Raw genomic sequence first — 21,795 nt, forward strand, 5'->3', positions numbered from 1 at the left:
CCACAAAGGCAGCTTGGTACTTGTAAAAATCTGAAGGAGGTGGATGGGGCCTCTCACCACTCCCCCTCCGGTTTGAGCTGGCTCACCTGATAGATGGAGAAAGACTGGTCCTTTAAACTAGTTCACTCCCCTGCTTGCAGCAGAATAACTAAGGTATCAGAAGCTACTGAAACATCCGGGCTGCAGGGGCAAGAGCATTTCTAGCTCTGCAACTAAAAGGGGGCAGGTTTGTGTGTGCTTCAACACAGCAACAGCCTGCTGCAAAGAACGCAGCTCGAGTCTAGTGCTCTCATCCTGCAGTACACAACCTGTAGCATTCAGCCCACGGGACAGCCAAGCCCATAAATAAATGGGCTCTTGACATTTTGTTTAGAGTTGGTGTCCCAAGTAGTAACCATTTAAGAACTGTAAGTTTAATGTTCATTAAAACAACTTTGCATGGTAAGCTCACCCCGAGGAGAAGATTTTAAATGTTAAGGTTACTCTTTTGCCATTTTATATTTCAGTCATGATTATGTTGAAATTATATTTCAATTAGTTATAAGGTGTACATAGTACCTAGCCATCCCTCCCTCCCTCCGAATGAGTTTACCCAGAAGACACCAACCAATGAACTCGCATTCAAGATACTTCAGCTACCCTCGGAGAGCAGGAGGAGATATAGGCAGAGACATTTGAAGGTGATGACAAATACATACATGAAAAGTTGCTGCTCCATGAAGCGTCCACAGAACAATATTTGGAAGAGAAAGTCTAGCCACCAACTGCCTGTTCCCTCCTACTCTTATAAACACCTAGAAGTAGAAAGTGATGATTCATTTTACGTTATGCTTTAGCCAATTAACTTGGCGCTCAGCTCAGTCCCTAGTGACAAATTTCTTCACAGGTTGAGAAGACCAGAATTAAACAAGTCAAGAGGCTGGGCTCTGTCCCCACTAAGCAATGCTATCCCCACATGGTCTGCATTGAGGCTTTTGGTGGAGCAGCGTAGAAACAATGTCCTAGTTACACAGCCACAAGAAACTAAGCTGCTATTCCCAGCATTTCTATTCATAATATCAGTCAGATGATGCCACGGCAGATAACTGAACTGCAGCCTTTTCTTTAAACGTCCAGGTGCAATGAAATGGAGGCTTAATCGTACGGTAACTGTTCCTTATGCCTTTTTGATGCACCTATTCTATACACAGCCCTAACAAAACGTCAGCTTTACTGTCTAGTGTGGGGATGGGCAATAATTTAGAAATTTCTAAATGGCCCCGGAGTGCCCCGGAAGGGGCGGGGCCAGGACACTTCCATGCTTCCCTGCCCACAGACCCTGATTGGCCTGGGGGGTGGAGGGAGTGCATGAAGTCTTTGCCCCTGACCTCCCGCCCCCCCAGAGAAACGTCAGCTTTTCTGAGCAGCTGGCGGTTCCCTCTAGGCATCTGTGCCCTTGGTGGCGGGAGGAGATTTCACGTGGTCCCCCCTACCCCAGGCCTAGAGTGTCTCTTGTTCCCTGCCCCTACCCTGCAACGGGCATGCTGTGCTTAAAGTCAGCTCAGGTGGTTGACTAAGCACCATGTGGCCCTGGTGGGGGGAGGAGACTGCACACTCCTCTGGCCCCAGGCTCTGATTGGCCTGAGGGCAGGGGAGCGGCAGGGCGTCCATAGGCCGGATCAGGCCCGCAAAGGCCCTTTTGCCCACCCCGGTGTACTGTAATCAGCACTAGTAGTCAGTTCCCAGCCTCGTTTGCCAGGAAGAAGTCTGGCTAAAGTCTGGTATCCTCAATGAACACAACACAGCTGCTCTTTCCCACCACTTCTCCACATTCAAGACTACTGCGCCCAGCTTTTACACTCTTCCCCTTGCTGTCTTCTGGAAGGCGCTCTGCCTGGGGATAGTGTACGCATCCCAGCATGCTCAATGGAAACAGATTCAACTATGCACATGCGGAGTGAGAAAGGGAACTGGGCAGATTCTCCCAACCCATCTGATATTTGACTCCCATCTAAAATGCTGCAGCTGGGCAGCGGCTCTGCCTTTCTCTTTTTGCCAGGTGGCAAGGCCCAAAATCCTTTCTGGGCTGAATGATCAATCTAACGATTCAGCACTCACAAAATTCCAGGGCATGCTGACAACTGTAAAGAAGCCAAGAGCAAGGCTGTGCTAGGGACAAGGTGAGGATCAGCCCTGGAGAATCCATGAACTCCCATCAAGCAGCCAACTGGAGGCAGAACAGAAGCTGGCAGAGGGCAGCATTTCCTTGCCATTGAAACTCTGCAAACCATCTGCAACAGATCAGTGTCTCTGATAGATCCCATTCTGCAGCACTCCCTGTTAATCCTGCAGCCCGTGTTCTAATATTGAGTGGGCAGAGGAGAGCTGGCACTTAGACACTACAGTGATAATCACAGTCTAGATAGATTAAATAGCATTAGCACTGCTCCAAAGGCTGTAGTTACTATGGAAGGGAGAGCACACTGCTGGAAAATGCAAGTCACTCTTATAAACACATCAGAAACAGTTCTGTGGGAAACCCAAGAAGGGAGAGGAAAAGAGAGGAGCAGGGAAATGCGGAGGGAAAACTAGTGAGAAAAGCAAAATCAGAGAAAAGGGAGAAACAGAGGGTGGGAGAATAAGCAGCATCTAGATTTGCCAATAAAGCTCTGACGCACAGAGCAGGAGATGTCTGAACTGCTTCAGAGGCAGGGCATGCTGGGACAAAGCAGGTCAGGGGTTAGAAGCCAAGAGCTGGTAGGTAATATCTGTATCTATAGTGGAGCTATCGTTTGGATACACTTACGTTTCTAATTTAATTATAAATGGCTTTTTAATTCACAATTTCTCAACCGCAGGGGCTGCCTCTGGACTTTGTTATCCATCAAAAGGCTGGAGGGCAGAGACTGGAGTTCAACTCTGGTGCAAAATGAGCAGCATTTATTTTGGAGGTGCAATGGAAAAACAGCAGCATCTTTAAACACCAATTTTATTTCAGTGACCTCATCTGCAACGCTCAGCACAGATCAAACCTCAGAAGCCTTAATTAAAATCCAAACAGCAATATTTTTAGCAGAGCTACGGAAATACCTTTACTTGGTCCACCATTAATTAGAGCACATCAAACTTCCATGGGCACGCAGCACAGCTGAGATTCTCACATGGATACTGTTTTTGTGGGCACAAGAACAGTATGCAAAAAGAAACGAGTTCCTCCCTTAGCGACACTCACAGTACTACTGATTTCACTGCAGTATTTGTCCCTGCAATGGGGTTCTTTAAAGCAGAAAACTTGAAAATTCTCTACCACCTCCCAAAGTGTCTCAAGCCACTGCCAGTCAGACCCAGTACCTCGCAATGGGTATTACAGATTGACAAGAAATGGGCCAAAGTGAAGCATATGGTATGCTGGGGCCGTATCAGCTGGTATGTCACTACCATACAAATACTGTGTGATTCAGATTCAACATCATCTACTGATACAGAGCACTGAGCAATCTCTTAGCACAGCAAATACTAGAGTGGCTTATAAACAGCTGCCAACTCCTGGCGTCTCACTGTGAACCTGCCCTCTCTAAAGTAAGGTGACTATGAAAAAAACAGGCACGCTACCTTTTTCCCCGTTTGTTTCTCCACCATGTCGTTGCTGAGAGAGAAATCTTCTGACTGTGGTGTTTTAGAACACCCACCCTTGGGCATCGTTCTGCCTTCCCTACTTGATCTTCATTTATGCTGCCATCGCCTCATCATCAACCGTCTGTGTAGAGAGAAAAATCAGATGAATTAGAACATTAGATGATGATAATTAAAGAGAAAATACAGGACCATTTCTATTGCAACAAGCCGAACTGCTGCGCTATGCTGTCAGAAAAAGCGCTGGCAGCCCACCATCCCACCTCAAAGTAGGGCCAGTGGCAGGTGCAAATAACCACCTGCATTCTAAATCCTGGCCTGCTTTTGAGAGACTGTTTTATGTTAATTTCTCTCTGTGGCACCAGGGATAGTCATTGTGATGGACTAGACTCAAATGGAAAGCGATACCCTTACTTTGTCTATAGAACTGCTCTGAATTCCCACGTGGGGTTTCTCTCAGCTCCAGTAGCGTCCACCACACACAATTAAGGCCCCAGGGATTGTAAAGATGGGTCCCATGTTCAGGTATTTTTAGCCTTAAGGTTAACCATTTGTGCCTATGGAAAGGATAATCAGTCCTATGAATTCTTCTGGCATCAAGGGACTAATGCATAAAGCAATTAAGTGGTGAATTGCCAAGTCCACTTATTAAATGTGCCTTTTGTATTGGCCTGCTTCTCACCTCTCGAGAAAAACAGAGGAAGTGAACACAAAGTACAATGGTCCCTGAAAGGTTTTCAGAGAAGTTACCCCAACCCCTTTCAGTCTCTGCATGGCCATTGTACCTTGGCCTAGGTGAGGCGCAATTCAGGAGAACAACAAAGAGCTCTGTTGCCTGTGCCATGTGTTGCCTGGTTACAGAGCTGAAAAGACAACTGACATCTGCAATACACAGAAGTGTGTGTTGTAACCAAGATCAGATATGTGGTCTGGAGCCAGGGCAAGCAAGGCCTTTTCGGGGAACAAAAATATCTCCTCTCCTGAGGTCAAAAAGCATCAGCACAAGAGTCTACTTTAGGACTTGATTTAGGTCATTAGTCTGAAGCAAAAGCCATATTGTATTTCGGCTGACTTGGCATAAACGGGGGTCATTTGACACATCTTTCCCCTGCTTATTGCCATCCGATGGCATAACACATTAACTGGTTTTACATTGGATGTTTTAAAAGGTACAATTGCAGGAAACTGTCCAGAACACCCTTCAGCGTATGGGAATTAAGTGGGTGAGGACAAGGGAGGGAACAGAAGGAAGACGGGAGGAAAGGAAAACCACCTACCAGGTTTGGGGTGCCTGAAGAGCTTTAAGGCCCACAACTTGAAATGATTTGAATCAGATGGGTGTTTAGTCCCAAAGAGTGGGGCTAAAACCCAACCACTGACTTCATGCAGATGACTGAATACCCATCAGATACATAGCTTCTCTTCTGTCTATTTTGTGTCCGGACAATGAGCCATCAATTCAGCACTTCTCACCAGAGTTACATTCTGATGCAAAGACCTTTTCCCTAGCCCACTGCTTTGACCACGTCAGTCCTCTTTGCACACATCCACCAGCTCCATCATCTCTCACATACGCCACCTGTCTTTGCTCTCAAGGCTCTCTAGGACCCATCGCCACCCGACCTATGGAATTTCATTACTCTTGCCTCTAACTGGCTCATGATGCAGGCCTCCATCATCTGTCTGTTAAAATTTCAAACAGTCATATTCATGCTTTCTCCCATGCTGCCTGCAGCTCACACACAGGCAGGACTGAGTAAACTAGGGATGTTAAATCGCGGTTATCTAATCGTGTAGTCAATACAATCTGTATCGACTACCGATTAGTGGATAAGGACCGCTCTGCAGAGACGCAGCGGGGGTAGCTCCAGGAGCATCCCTTATCCCGGCCTCCGCTCCCTCTGAGAGGCAAGGGCAGGAGGCGTCACCACGGAGCTGGTGCTGGGGGGAACCAGCTTTTAAGCCAGTTCCTCCCAGCACTGGCTCCTATGAGAAGCAGCATGGGGGAAAGCGAGTCGACTACCCAATAAGCTTATGCTTATCAGTGCTTATGCTTATCAGGTAGTCAACTACTTGCTAACATCTCTGATCCTTCTTCAAATCTCCCTTTAAAACTCTCCTCTGCCATGAAGCCTACAAAAAACTTGGCAATATTTAGGCTACGGATGTGCTCAGACCAGGTCTGTCACGCTGACCAAGACTGTTTCGTGGTACTGCCCGCCCCCACCTCTGTCTCCATCGCCTCTCCCCTGACTGGAAGCTTGGTGCGGCAGGAGCTCTCTTTTGAGCTGTGTCTGCAGCACCTGGCACCAAAAGCTTACTGGATAGTCGACTAGTTGCTCTCCCCTCCACCCACCCACCCACCCACCCACCCACACACGCTGCCTCTGATAGAGCCAGCAAGAGGGAGTGGGAGTAGGAGCCAGTGTTGGGGGGAGACGGCTTAAAAGCCGGTTCCTCCCAGCACCATCTCCGCAGGGGCACGGGAGTAGTGGGGACTGGGCATGAGCCGGAAATCAGCTGTCCCAGGTTCACACTGGCTCCCTCCTGCTGTGCTTTAGCCTTTTAAAAGGCAGAGCTGCAGTGCGGTTAACTTCTGGGCCAGGAGCTAACCCGCTGCAGCTCCCCCGCTTACCGACTAATCTATGGTAAATCCATCGACTAGTCGATTAGTTGATTAAATTAAATTTAACATTCCTAATGGAAAGGTCTTCGTCTTGTAAACCTGTCTGTAAACTACAGTCCCCACCCACCCCACTGAGAAGAGCCTCCTCAGATGTGTTTTTTGTAATGTTTAAAATGTTTCATGACTCTTTGGTAGCCCTACAGCAACAGAAGAGAACCAACCAAACGCTATCCATACACGACGCTGAGGCACATAATTTAATAGAGATGCCACAGCAAGACATGGCTTTCTTCAGAGCAGACATGTTAGATTCTGCTCTCAACACAGGTGCCTTTAGGGACGGGGGCTTCAGTCCCCCTCCCCCAATTCATACAAGAGCATTGCTGTTCCCCGTCATCAGGGAGCAAGGGGTAAGTGCACCATTTGCTGCATTCCCCACTCTGCCTCAGCTGGGCGACATGCACCCTCCCTCAGCTGTGCCCGCTGGAGCTGCAGCAGCCATAGAGGCGCTTCTCTCCTGGCCCCAAGCTGCTGTAGTGAGAGGGCGGGAGTTGTCCTCTCTCCCCGGGGGCAGCCTGCATCCTGAACCCTCCTCCCTAGCCCCACCCTAGAAGAGTAATTTAAATGAAAAAAAAACCCCAAAATGAATTGAGGTAAGTACCCAAGCAAGAGCAGGTCAATCTTCTAGTGGGTGTGTACGTATGTATGGGGAGGGGAGGGACTGGCACTGGAGATGAAGAGTGGGACATGAGGAGTGTTCCAGAGCTTACATGGGTCGTAAGGAGCCGTTTCAGCATAGGCATTTCCACAACAATGTGGCAATCTAAGCCAGTGGTCTCCAACCTTTTTACACCCAAGATCACTTTTTAAATCTCGGAACAGGCGAAGATCTACCGCCCCGCCCCTTCCTTGAAGCCCCCGCCCTCTCTCTATTCTCCTCCTGTCCATCATTTGCTATCCCCAGCCCTTACTTACACACTCTGATAAACAGTTTATTTTTAAATTATGCGATGTATAAAATTAAAATCAAGTGTTTATAGTTATGAAATAAATGGTCTGTTTTTTATTCATGCTATTTAAATCTAAAATGAAGCATTTATAATTATACATTTTGTGGGGACAGAGTTCTATGGCTGGGGGCAGGGGAGAGGGAACAAGGTGCTGGGAGGGCAGAGGACAGGGTTCTGCAGCAGGGGACAGAGTGCCAGTGGGGACAGGTTTCTGCAGCTGGGGACGGGGACAGGGACAGCGTTCTGTAGCTGGGAGCAGGGGAGTGGAACAGAATTCTGTGGCTGGGGACAGGGGAGTGGGGACAGAGTTCGGGGAGTGGGGACAGTTCTGTAGCTGGGGACAGGGGAGTGGGGACAGAGTTCGGGGAGTGAGGACAGAGTTCTGTAGCTGGGGACAGGGGAGGGGGGACAGAGTTTGGGGAGTGGGGACAGTTCTGTAGCTGGGGACAGGAGAGTGGGGACAGAGTTCTGTGACTGGGGAGTGGGGGCTGGGGTGCCAGTGGAGGCAGAGAGTCCCCTGCATCTGAATCCTCCCAGGATTCCCCCGCCCCCAGAGGGAAACCAGCGTGTGCCTGCCCCAGGGCCGACCCCCTGGCACAGGAAAACCCCGTGCGCGCCTGCCCTCGGGGCCAACTCCCCCAGCGCAGGGAAACCCCGCACGCACCTGCCCCGGGGCTGACTCACCCCTCCTGTGTGGTGCAGGGAGCCGATGCTCTCTCGCAGTACACCCAGCAGAGCAGCTAGCGCTACTTCCAGAATCGCTGGAAGTGGCGCTAAGCTGTGGGACTTCTGTCCATCCCCGGGAAGACGACACTACCTCCATTTTCACTGGAGATAGGTAGTGGGGCTTCTTGGGGGTGGGAAGGAAAAGGGGGCGGGGCAGACAGGACGCCTCGCAATCAACCTGTTGGTGACCACCGATCTAAGTGATGGAAAATCCAAGAACATGGCGTTCATGTTAGAAATCCCGTTTTCGTCTTCATGGCCTGTGAAAACCCATGGCCCACAGGACAGCTATAGAAAGGCAAGACCAGGATTAGGTAGCAACACTCTGCCCTGTAACACAGGCTGACTAGGTCACATTACAAACCAAGTCCAATTTATGATTCCATTTCAAATGCCTCCCTAAAACTGGGTTTTATGGTCACATGTACTGTCGATTTAGTCTTGAAAAAATCTGTCCACAGTGGCTGCCACTGTGGCGGTTAGTAGCCAGGGTGTATACCGATTCACGGAGAGCTTGGAAAACCTGTTTTACGGAGAAAAGGCCAGACGGGTGGCAGATTAATTCCGCACCCCTTCTGTTCATCTCGCTGACTCATTACACTTGGAAAGCTGGCTGCTGCTTCATGTAAACAGAGCACTGGCCTATTTAGCAGCTTGGAGGGAGTATTACATTTGCACAACAATTACCAATAATGCTTGCAGTCCTCATTTCATTTTTAAGCACAGTTTATAGAAGTCAGAGGGGAGGCACAAATGCCCAGTCTGTAAGAGCTACCCCCAGGTGAAAGGAGAAAGGCCACTGCCAGCAAGCAGGACGGGCCGAGACACATTAGTATTACATACAATTTGGCTCCCATCCCTCCTCATCTGAAAACTGGACAAACCGCCCCTTCTACTCCACTACTTTAAACTTTACTTCCCTACCAAGAGACAATCATCAACATTTTTTATTTTGTAAACAATTAACTAAGCTCCTTGAACCAGATGATTACACTTCTGCCACACAATAAGGGAGAGGGAGACCATGGGAGCACAACATAATAAAATCCCTAACACATTTCCACAACAACAAAAGAAACTGTTTACATGTGGCAGGCAGCCAACCTACTGGGTTCCACCAACCCAGGCGCAAACAAGTGTGCACCAGCCTTTTCGACCTGGTTCCCATAGCCATTTGCAAGTCATTTTTATATAGTGGTTTCAGTGCATCCAGCCGGGAAAGAGAAGGGGGGGGGGGGGGGGGGAGGGGAGAGAAGAGACTGCCTCTAAGGCCAAGCAAGACTGTAAATTACACCTGACTCCTGGGTCACAAACCCTACTACAGACAACAGATATTGGTGAAGATGGCTAGGAGACTAAAACATCTGAGTGCCCCTCAGACCCCTATGTCTAAGCTCGGTTATTTTTGTCCTCTGTTTTTTCCCTACAGAAATTAACAATGTTTTTTAAACTTTTACCACCCACTAAAATAAAAAATATTTAGCAGCAAAGACCATTTTTCATCCCCCTCCAACCGCCACTACCGAGCCTGCTATATGGCATCAGCTGCTCCAAGTACTGCAGAGACTTCTTTCAAGACAACAGCCTGATTTATAGGAGGTCAGAACGGTTAAAATGTTGCCAACTGTTTGGCAAGGATCACTCCCTGTCCCCGCCTAGCACACTGTCACGCATGTTCTGCAGCCAGCAGATCCTGAGGAAACCCCGCAGAAACAGAAACATTTGGTGGCCTTATAAGGAACAGATCTGGGTATTTGCCTATAGAGTCCTCCACCAACAAAACTGAACTTACACTACAAAATGAGACTTGTTTCCACAGGGAGACACTGTCCCCGCTCCGCTTTTGGAGGCTCAAGCCAGCCAACAGAATTGTTTATTTTCCCCAAGGCACTATTAATCCCAACATCTCTATAGGTGATCTCAAAAATGGATGGACCCAAAAAGGAAAAACTGTGCTTCCAAAAATGCACAATTATGAAACAAGTGCTCCCTGTCTTTCCTCGTTTGAAAATAACACATTTGAGGAGGCCTAGTTCTTGTTATGGAGGGAGGTTGGAGGGGAAGGCACGCAATATAGGACACGCAGTATTACATGGGCCTCCCTTAAGACAAAATTGGGCTCCTTGTCACCCTTGCTGCTACTGAGATGACAGACTTAGGATTGGCAAAACCATATCCAGCTGGGCTCTGTGAAAGCACTACTCTTATTTCTCACAGCCACCCAGTATGAGAAAAATGTGCTTTTTACATAAAGGAAATCTATTTTGTACCTAGAGTTCATCAACCCATAATGCATATTTAGCCACAGTATTTTTTGTATCTCTCCCTTTTACAGACTCAGCTGTGCTGGCTCTTCTACTGGTCACTTGTTAATACATATGACGATGGGAGATCTTAGGATATTTTCACATGCATAATATATATATTGTACCTAGAAAGGGGTAGGCTGACAATTGTTTATACACATTTGTTTCAATTATAAAATATTGTTCTGAAAGACAAATATGAATAACTGTGCAAACTTCGAAACGGTGCTTAAAATCATTTCTTCCTAGGCACAAAGGATGGTGAAGGTTGACCAGAAACAACATTAAGCTTTTAGGGCAATAATTTAAAAAACATTACATTTTTGAAAGGATGGAAAGCGACATCTGCAAATGTACAAATCCCATATGTACAAATCCCAAATGCTGGAGGGTTAAATGTACGCCACAGGTAGTGAGTTTTGTATAGGTGTTTCCATTATCCATTGTAACTCTTCCTCACTACCCTTCATCCCATAATGCGGTGTTTCCCAAATGGTGTTCTGCAGAACCTCGGGGTTCAGTGAAGTGAAAATAAGGGTTCTGCGAAAAAATTCCATTACAATATTTTATGATTTAAAAAAATGTTTTTAAATGTGTGCAATTAAACTAAATGTTGATCTCATGGCCTTGTTTAGCATTTGTTTATTATTATCCTTACTTATTTGTGGTCTACTTTTTCAGCTCCATGTATAAGACTGTTACTAGGGGGTTCTGCAAAATTCTTTCGAGTTTAAAAGGGTTCCGTGGCCAAATAAAATTGGGAAACACTGCCATAATGTAAAAAACTGGGAGTAGGAGGTTTTGTCTGTGAATGAACTAGATCTTTTTAAAGATACATGTACAACTGGTGATCCAGCTACTCTTGTGGAAGAAGGGAATAATTATTATTCTTTCTATGCTCTGAATCAATTCAGGAAGTGATAAAGTCCATCTTTTTCTATACTTGTGTAAGGGCATAGGAAGGCAGGAGTGCTTTGAGCTAAAAAAATATAAACACAGGCGGGCTTTTGTTTGGTTTGAATATTATAGCGTGTAATTACAAAGATTAAGAATCAGATATTTTAGCATAATAGAGGATAATGTAATGAATCTATGCATTTTTAAAGACTAAAGGTGTTTCCAGTTCTTCTAAAAGTGACAGTTGAGGGGTTATGTTAAGGCTGTTTGGGTGACCTTAACAGTAGGTTACTAAGTTTTCAGCTCCAGCTTAAAGCATTTTGGCCTGGGAAGTTCATTAGGTTTTCTTTTAAAATATGTAACAAATTCAAGAACTGGTCTGAAATCAACAAGATTACAATCATTATAGACAATTTCAAGGTACAGTAAAACTCCGATGGTCCGGCATCTGATGGTCCGGCACCATCAGGAACCCGGAAGTGCTCCGGGCAGCCGGACCATTGGAGCTGCTCTGCCCCCAGCTTCCTGGATTCAGCCGCTGCTAAAACTGACCAGTGGCTGAATCCGGGGGCAGAGCAGCTGGAGTGCTGCCGGGTAGGTGTCATAGCGCTGCCCCTCTGGGCTGAGGGACCAACCTGGCAGCACCCCAGCTGTCCCCGATTCAGCCGCTGCTGAAACTGATCAGCGGCCGACTCCAGGAAGCCTGGGGCAGAGCAGCTCTGCCTCGGGCTTCCTGGAGTCAGCCGCTGATCAGTTTCAGCAGCAGCTGACTTGGGGACACCTGGGGCAGAGCAGCTGGGGTGCTGCCGGGTTGGTCCAGTAGCGCTGAGGAGCGGTGCTGCGGGACCAACCTGGCAGCACTCCAGCTGCTCTGCCCCAGGCGTTGCCAAGAGCAGTTGGGGTGCTGCCGGGTTGGTCTCGCCGCGCCAAGGGTCAGCGCTACTGGACGAACCCGGCAGCATTCCAGCTGCTCTGCTGCAGGCGTCCCGATTCAGCCGCTGCTGAAACTGACCAGCAGGGGCTGAATCAGGGAGGCTTGGGGCAGAGCTGGACTATCAGAAGGGGGGGCTATGAGGGGTCTGTGATCAGACCCCTCATAGCCCCCCCTTCTGATAGTCTGGCATATCTGATAATCCAGCACCCCCTGAGTCCTAAAGGTGCCGGATTATCGAAAGTTTACTGTACTACATGTAAGAAGGAAAAAGCAAAAGCACAACTACAAAATGGGGAATAACCAGAAAGGTGGTAGTACATTTGAACCTCTTTAATCCAGCAACCCTGAAAAACAGGGTATGCTAAAGATTTTGCCAGGTCAGGGAGGGTGCAACGGTTTGGGGGCACTTATGTGGCACCCCATTCCTGGGGACACATATGGCTTCATTAGGGACACCCAGAGAATAGACATCAAGTGTATTTCTGAAAAAGATCTGGGGCCATAATGGATCACAAACTGAATGAGTCAACATGATGTAACTGTAAACCAGGCTAATATTCCAGGATGTTTTAACAAGAGGACTGTATGTAAGACATGGGAGGGAAATGACCCACTCTGTTCTGTACTAGTGGGCCTGAGCTGGGGTATTGGGTCCAATTCTGGGAGCTACATTTTAGGAAATATGTGGACAAATTGGAGATCGCCCAGAGGAGAAACAACAAAACAAAAATGGAAAACTGGGCATGTTTAATTTTGAGACTGAGAAGGGCTCTCAGACCAATCTCCACATAAATTATGGCTGTTATTAAGAGGACAATAATCAATTGTTCTCTCTGTTCACTCAAGGTAGGACAAGAAATAATGGTCCAAATTCGCAGCAAGGAAGATTTAGGATAGATATCAGGAAAAAGGAACTCTTAGTTAAGTTCTGGAACAGGCTTCCAAAGGAAGCTGTGGAGTCCTCCCCACAGGAGACTTTTAAGAAAAGGTTAGACAGACACCTGCCAGGTATGGTCTCTATTTACTTGCTCCTGCCACAACACAGGGGCTGGACTCCATCACCTCTCAAGGTCTCTTCCATCTCAACATTTCTAGGATTCTGCAGGAGACTGGCTCTACAGAAATTCTGGCAAAGACACGTCCATTCCTTGGCAGACTACCTCTTTCTGGCTGCGTGTGTCCTCCTATTCTCCAGATCAATCCCATCCTTCCATTCTTTCACACTCCTACCTCCTTGCACACCCACACATTCTGACTGATGCTTCCATAATTACCATCTGCACCTGGGTTCACAGCCATGGAAAGGCACCCCCGCCCCAACTGCCATTTTCAGAACAAGCAGAAATGAGAAAAGCCTTAGGGGGCAGCCATGTCAGTCTGCAACTTTAAAAACAACAAGTGGTCCTGAGGCACCTTAGAGACTAACAAAGATAATACACAGTATCGCACGCTTTCGGAGGAGCTGGAAGGCCCTTATTCTCTAACAATGCACAGATCTATTTCTTCAGTATCCATTATGCTAGACCAGTGGGTACCAACCTTTTTTATACAGCAGACTGGCAAACCAGTAGACTGGTAACATTTTATTTGCATATTCACTGTGCAAATGCCTATACAAATATGCAAATAAAATGTTACTTGTCCACCAAAATATGTACCCCAACCAGGACTGGCCTTAGGGAAAATGGCGCCACTACCCCCACCCCTCGGGCATGGCCCCCCTCCGCTCCAAGCATAGTGCACCCCATTTCCCTGGGCTCACATGGGCTCCCTGACCCCTGGATCCTGTGTCCTTTTGCCATTAACTCCTGCCCCCTAACTCCTACACTGTGCCCCTAACCCCAACATTTTGTCGCCTTGACCCCAACCTCTGTAAAATCCCATCTGCAGCCCAACCCCCGCACTGCTCTCCACCTGTACCCCCAGCTCCAGCCCTGCATTGCTAGTGTGCCTGCCACACTGGTCCCTGCCCAGGATCACCCAACACCTTACGCCAGTGGTTCTCAAACTTGACCTGTCACCCACTTCGCTCAATGCAAACCTTTCTGAGGACCCCCAGTGGCTAATGGAAACTCACCGCTAATTACAGAATTACACCCAAGCCATGCTGCCAGTGCTGCAGCTGGGGAGAAGAGTTTCATTTAACCAGTATGAAAGGCAATATTAATTTCAATTATTAGCCAGACTAAGCGCTTTAACTTTCTCAATGTTAGTTTATTGAACTTCATTTTAAATAAAGTAAAATATGAATTTATGTCCAACACAAAAGGCCCTCGTGTTTTCTTTAATAAAGGCAGGGGTGGGGAAACATTTTTGGGTCGGGGGCCACTGACCCACCGAAAAATCAGTTGGGGCCCACACAAGAAAGAAAAAAAACAACTTTCCAAAAAATCCCACCCCTCACAGATGTGGCCCCCAACTGAGACACTTCATTCCTCTGGCGCTCCAGCCCCATCGGGGGGAGGGGGGGGGAGGAGAGGGGAGGGGGGAGGAGGATTGAGATTCAGGGTTTCTCACAGGCCAGGTTTACTCTTCTGGGGTTCCAGGGTTAGTGGATTTTGTGGACCCCCTCAAGGCTCTGGGGCTGGGACAAACCCATGAACTGAATTGTTCAGTAAGGCTTGGGGCTCTCATCCCCCGGCCTGAGCGGGAAGCCAGTGCTGGTACTCCACCTGCGGGGCATGGGGGAGGAGGAGTGTGCAGCGCCCTGGAAGCTGGCAGTCCTGGCAGCCCCCAAGGCCCGGCAGCCAGCGGTTCGCAGACTGCTCTGGGTGACAGGTTTGATGCCTTACAGAGGATTCCCCCTTCCCCAGTCTTGGGCTGTAAGTAGCCCTGGTTCTAAGCAGGGTTTAGATTAGACCTGATTAGATCCTCTCAGTGGTTCCCCCCAGACCAGCCTGCTACATTACAACTCACTAGAAAAGAACACTGCAGAAAGGGCCCTGGAGCTCACAGTGGAACACAAGCTAAGTGCAAGGCAACAGCATAACACTGTGGGGGGGAGGGAGGGGAAATGACCAAACTTCATTCTGAGATGCATTAGCAACAGAGCTGTATGCAAGACCTGAGAAATAACCCTCCTGCTCTACTCTGCGCTGATTAGGTTTCAGCTGGAGTCTTGTGTCCAATTCTGGGCGCCACGTTTCAGGAAAGATGTGGACAAATTGCAAAAAGTGCAGAGAAGAGCAAGAAACAATTCAAAGGCTAGAAAACATGAGCTGTGGGGGAAGACTAAAGTTGGGTTTGTTTAGGGCGGGAAGAGAAGACTGAGGGGGAGATATACATTTTCTAGTAAATAAAAGGTTGTTAGAAGGAGGAAGGATACACATTGTTCTTTTTAACCTCTGAGGACAGGACAATCAACAATGGGCTTCCATTGCAGCAAGGACAGTTTCAGTTGGACATTAGGAAAAACTTCCTGTCATAGTACTTAAGCACTGGAGTAAAATGCCTGGCGAGGTTGAGAAATCTCCAAAGACAGAGATTCCTAAGAGCTGGTGTGACGGCGAGTCGGGGTTCCCCCTGATCCTGCAGCTGGTAGCAGCAAGAACAGACCCTGCCAGCCAGTAGAACAGAGAGGGGTTATTGCTTCTCCGGGATACAGCCCAGCGTAGACACGATGTGGTTTCAGAAGTCAGGGCCAGGATGCCTCAGATCTCTTGGGTTAGGGGTTCCATTGCCCCCCCAGACCCTCAGCCTAGGTGGTTTCCTTCATGTTTCCCAGCCAGCCACTGACCCTTCCCCTGAAACCTCTCTTCCTTTATTCCGTCCCCTCCCTCAACCAGTCAGATAGGTTGGGTCTTTGCCCTCGTGACTTTAGGCAGCCGTCCTGCTGGGCAGTGCTACAGATACCGGCCAGTAGGGGGGTCACCCCCACTCAAAACAAAGCCACCAATGGATACCTAGAGTGCATGGCCTGCCCACTACATCACAGCTCGTTAAACAAAACACCTGTCAGGGATGGTCTACGGATGAGTGGTGGGCAAACCTTTTGGCCTGAGGGCCACAGCTGGGCTCAGAAATTGTACAGAGGGAAGGCTGTGCCTCCCCAAAAAGCCAAATATGGCCTGGCTCCCACCCCCATCCAATGCCCCTGCTCCCTGACAGCCCACCCACACCCCCTGCACCCCATCCAACCCCTCTACTCGCTGTCCCGACTGACCGAACACCCCTGGACTTCTATCGAATACCCTTCCACTCCCTGACGCCTCCCAGAGCCCACAGCATCCTATCCAATCCCTCCTGCAGCCACCCCCTAGATCCCTTTCCTCCCCGCGGCACGTGACATTGCAGCCGTGAGGCTTGGCCAGAGCTCACAGCCGTACCACCTGGAGTAGAAGGGCTGAGGTGCAGTGAATGTGCTGCCCCAAGCCCGGGAGAGCTGAGGATTGCGGAGGGGGGAGGGTGGAATAGGAGTGGGTGGAAGGGAAAGGGCCTGGGCTAGCCTCCTTGTGCAAGAGCTCAAGGCCCAGATGGAAAGGTCTGGCAGGCTGGATGTAGCCCATGGGCCATAGTTTACAACCCCTCACTCCCTTCCTGGTCTAGATAACACTTAGTCCTGCTAATCCTCTTGATGTCCCTCCCAGCTCTGTGATGCTAAATAATGGTTCTAGAGACATGCAACATATTTCTGAGACATAAGGAATGAAAACCAGTTGTATAAAACAATCCACTTTTTAAGACCGATCGCCACTGGAGAGCCTCTGTTCATTTAAACGGGGGTGGGGAACCCCCCCAACTCGACTTGCATACCACAACCTAGTGGGGTCCAGGCTAGTAGATTTTGTGTGCTCCAGCCCCACAGTAGGCACAGGCCCCCCGGTGCTGAGGGAGGGGCAAGCCCTGAGCCTCAGAGGCTGGATCCAGGCAAGCCAGGGTCTGCATCCAGCTCTGGGGCCTATGGTTCCCCATCCCTGATTTAAAATATTAATTCAGGCTCTCTTGGAACTCCCGTCTTTTTGTCTGTTTTGTAAGAGAACATTCAGAACGCTCTGGCCTGGGTCCCCACAAGCCCCAGCGTGAATCCAAGCCTGCAACGCACTTGAGGGCTCTGCTGACATCAAGCAGCGGAAATGCAGCTCGAGCCGTTTGTGAGCAGCATCAGAGCCCTCAGAATGAACTTTGCTTTGTACTCACTTTGATGACTCCTAACGCTATAGCTGTGGGTTCCTGTTTGGTTCCACTTCTGAAATCTCAACTGTTTTAATTGGAAGTCTCCTGGACTGCAGGAGAGCAAGGCAGGACAGGCTCCCAACAGGAGAGCTCCCCTACAGCCATCTCACACATAAGCTAAGGTGAGGCGAAAGGGGGTGAAACAGACAAATGTGGATGGAAAGGAGTGCTGATAGCAGCCTTACTTCTGTGTAACACCACGGTAGGAGGATCCTTGCACCGGGAGGCAGAAATACACGTTTATTAGCAGCTGTAGGACTTCTCTTGAGACTACAGAACATTAACTGTCGTGTCATTATTCCAATGTTTCAGTTTTTGGGGGGAGGGAATGTTGTGAACTCACATTTTCAAGCTGGAAGAACATTTCACGATAGCTCCCAGAGGTTACTGAGAATTCTGTATCCTCCATTTGGTACTGAATACATAAGAATGAAGGAAGGAACATTAGAGATTCGATGCACGGTGAATCATGAAACTCAGTTGAAGCTACACTGTATACCCTGGTGAGCCAAGTGATAGCTCAAGGCCAGCCTCATGTACTTTCTCAGGCAAATCTGTATGTACAGAGAGGCATCCATATGTTTTCTTATCTCCCAAGAAGAGAATTTCCATAAATCAAATTGCATTTACCAAATCATGGCAGAAAGGGCTTACTAAAATGTTTGTTTTGCAACTATGGTTTCTTTCCTGAGCCAGCGTTCCTCCAGGTGCACTGCCTTTCCTCCTGAACTACTGATCTGCATACTTTTCGTTTTCTTCATTCCTGGCACTGACTGCTTATCACACGCAGAGCGTGCTGGCTGAACACTATTTTAATAGAAAGCTATTACATCAGCTCACACAAGTGCCATCTGTTTCTTACTTAAGGAAAGCTGAGGCGCTGAGAGGTATCAGAATGTTATGGATTTGCGCTTCTTATTTGGAGCCACCTGACCATTATATTGTGTATTTACTCCACAGAAAGCTCACGGTTCAATTCTACTCTCCCGGAGGCAAATCCAACGGTACCCACATTTAATGAAGTTCAGTTGCTCAAGTGACCCCCTGGTCCCTGTGTGCACTGAGCAGGCCTGAGTTCCACTGGTATGCCACTATAGTGGGGCGTAGTGGTCTCCCTCCAAATTGGAGACTGGGGCACTGCTACACTCCTCCTCATGGGCAGGGCTAACTCCACACCAGCCATTTCACTAGAAGTCCAGGGGCAGGACAGGAAATATAAAAAGAGAGCCCTGGAGCTCAGCTGGGGCTGGACTAGGGGACGGAGCAGACCTCTTCCCGAGGGTGGAGATTTCTACAGGATCACAGTAGAGTTGGATCAGGCTGCTGGAGGAGACAGAAGACCCTGAGGAGGGATGGAAGTGTCCACCACCCAGCTGTGAGTCAATAAGCCAGAGCCTCACTTGCTGGAGCTCCAACAACTAAGTGAGGTAGGAAGCAGCCCAGGGGAACCAGACCTTGACCTGACTGTGCTGCTGGGAAGCGAGGCAGTGTGGCTCACTGATTTCCCTGCTGACCCAGTGGAGAGACTGCCCATCACTGTTAGAGGCCTAGGTGGGACCTGGTGGAACAGAGTAGGCCCCTGCTGCCATCTGACACCTGGCGTGGCTTCAAACTCATTCTAGGACAAGAGGCTGGCACCGAAGGCTCTGCTTGTTCCCACCCAGCGGGCCAGAGATCCGCTCCAGACTGTTAACCGCTGTCTGCCCGAGCAAGGAGGCTATGAGTGCAAGATGGTTTGTGCTCAGGTCCTCCCACTAGACGATTGCCACGGTGAAGATTTTGTCATGGTTATTTTTAGTAAAAGCCAAAGACAGGTTAAAATTCATGGAAGTTTCTGACCTGTCCCTGGTTTTTATTAAAAGTCTCCACAACAAGAGGGGACCGGTTGTTTGCTTAAGGGCCATAGTGACTAGTTATCCTCAGATTTTAAATGAGTCTGGTGGGTCAGAGCACCATGTCCTCTCTTTCCCCCTGCCCCCATAACAAATCTGGTTTTAACTGGCCATATTGTCTGCAGCTCTCAGAGAGGGCAAAGACTTAAGACAGAGCTAAAATACCTTTAACACGGATGGCCTTACTGGGCCATTTTCTGGAGTAAGTAGAAGATGCCAGTTTTCAAGGGACACCATTTACAAGCACCATCTTCCACTTCCCAGATTCTCTCCCCATCCTCAAACACCTTTTAAACACAAACACCTGAACCCATTAGCCAAGGTCAAGTACAATCAGGGATGATAACTCCCCAAATGAGCTCAGGACCACAACTGATGCACCCAAGTTGCAATACATCTTAAATGACCATACCTCTAGACCCCCAGAAGCCCAGTCTCTGCATGTCCCACCCACCAACCAGCGGTCAGTTCTTCCAGATGTGGCAGCAGCAACAGTGGGGAGATTGGTAGGTGGGTCACATGATTGTAACGCCTGTACGAAGGACATTCATGTTATGAATATTTTACATCTAATCCCAACAATCTAATTCAGGTTTGTTTGTTTTTCGCTGGGGACAGCACTCAAGCGGGGAAGCCTTTTTACAAACACACCACACACTCTGGAACAAAAATGGCAAGAAGCCAATGCCAGAAAACAATTGGGAAATAGAAAAAAGATGTTTGCACCAGTTTCATAATTCCCTATTGCTGTTCAAATAGGAAGGGGGTAGAGGAACTGAACACTGCAGAACGCCTGCTAAACACATCTCTGGACTCCAGGACAGCCACACACATGCAGCTGCTCTCAAAGTCAGCCCTGAACACTTACAGAGCTAAGGCTGCTGCCCTCCTCCACTCCTCCTGAAAAGAAGATGCCTTGCCTCTCACATTGCTGAAGAAGATAAGATGGTTCTTATATCCTTTGAACAGTCTGATGGGAACCTTGGAATTTCAATGAGCTTGTTTCATCCCTAAATATGAGCTATATAGATCTGTTTGGAAGAGCAATGTTGTGCTATTGAACTAAGCTGTGATACAGCAAAAACTTGCTGCTGCTTCTGTCAGGCTTTTGCATACTGCCACCAAGATATCTCAGGGTTTGGGGTCTTTAATTCTGTTTTTTGCCTGAAGCACTATTTTCTATAGGAAATCCTCATACTCTTTTCTCTTCCTGTCCTGCACTGATCCTCCTAAAAGAGACAGCCTTGCCTGATTTGTAACTTTTACCACTGCTGGTCATTTTATTGAAGAAGCAGAACAGAATCTCTCCCTATTGATTTGATCTTTTTCCATTTGGCAAGAGTAAACGGTGTCACTCATTTATCTCGGCCTTCCTGCCATCACCGCCAGTGTCACCAGGCATGAGCATTTCTTTGGGAACTCCACTGGCTAATGGCTAACACATAAATGTAAGCCAGTGGATATTCTCTGCTGGATGGTAGCTCCTCATCCTAAAATTGTAGGATAAATATACTCTGTGCAAAAACGAGCATAGGTTAATACTTAAATTACAGGTCTCCCAAAGCCTATTTCATTCTTGGTGCCTCCTTCCTCCCCAATCAACTCCTACTCTAAACCAGTGAGTGGTTCTCCAACTTTTTGGCCCACGGCTCACCATACTCAACACAAACCTTTCCGCAGACCACTAGCATGATGATAAAATGCCTTCACTTATCTCTAAATACCTGGCTTAAATACTGAATTAGGCTACTGGAGCTATAACATAAAGGGATGTATATAGCCAATAAAGGAAATATTAATCAAAATCAAAATAATTAAGTAGATTATCCACTTTATCATTTTAAGTTTACCAAACTTTGTTTTAAAAACAGTCAAATACTGCTTTATGTCCAAAGCAAAAGGTTTCAACATGGTCTATTTATGGCTTGGGTGCAGAACCTTTTTTGGGTTGGGGGCCACTGATCCACAGGAAAATCAGTCGGCGGCCACACAAAAGCGAGAGGCAACCCCTACAAAACAAAACCCCAACCTTCACTGATATGACCCGTAACAGAGACACATTACTTCCCTGGTGCTCCAGTTTCAAGGAGGGGAGGGGGAGGAAGGACCAAGGTTTAGGGCCTCCCACAGCCAGATTAACTCTGAGTCCCCGGGTTAGTAGATTCTGAGAGTCCCCTCAGGCTCTGGGTTGAAGCCAAGAATGAGAGTGTGAGGGGTCTGCGTGGGAATTAGGGTGCTGGAGAGGGTTGGGAGTAAGGGGTCTGGCTGGGAGTTTGGGGCAGGAGTTGGTGAGGTCTGGCGGGGAGGGAGGGTGCAGGAGCAAGCTCAGGGTGCGAGTTTGGGCATGAGAGAGATGGGGGGTGCTTACCTGGTTTCGCATCCCCCCGCTGCTCCCAGGCACCGCCTTCTACTGCTCCGACTGATCACGATTCCAGCCAATGGGAGCAGCGGGGAAAGCCTCCAGGCAGCATTTCCCTGTGCTGTTGTTTTCCCAGCTGCGAGGGGGGGGGGGGGGGGGAGGAGAGTGGCAGCACAAGGAGCCACTTGCTCCCCCTGTGAGATGGCTCCTGAGGCTCAGCTCGAGGCTCTCCCTGTCCCCCCTAGAGGGAAGCTGGCGCTG

At 48.5% G+C, this 21,795-nt stretch overlaps 1 protein-coding gene across 6 annotated transcripts in view; it reads right to left on the minus strand.

Annotated features, from left to right (window-relative positions):
• Positions 1 to 21,795, minus strand: part of ANKRD11 (ankyrin repeat domain 11) — a 248,048-nt gene that overhangs the window by 61,122 nt on the left and 165,131 nt on the right. For all 6 annotated transcript variants that reach the window (XR_012906623.2, XM_075939842.2, XM_075939838.2 and 3 more), the window contains one exon: positions 3,592 to 3,736. Coding sequence is in view for 4 of the 6 variants with exons in the window: in XM_075939838.2 (XP_075795953.1) it covers positions 3,592 to 3,678 (87 nt within the window). In the remaining 2 variants the exon portion in view is untranslated. The remainder of the gene's footprint in view (positions 1 to 3,591; positions 3,737 to 21,795) is intronic.

Source organism: Pelodiscus sinensis, chromosome 12, assembly GCF_052426305.1.
Source record: "Pelodiscus sinensis isolate ZL-2025 chromosome 12, ASM5242630v1, whole genome shotgun sequence".
Classification (NCBI taxonomy): domain Eukaryota; kingdom Metazoa; phylum Chordata; order Testudines; family Trionychidae; genus Pelodiscus; species Pelodiscus sinensis.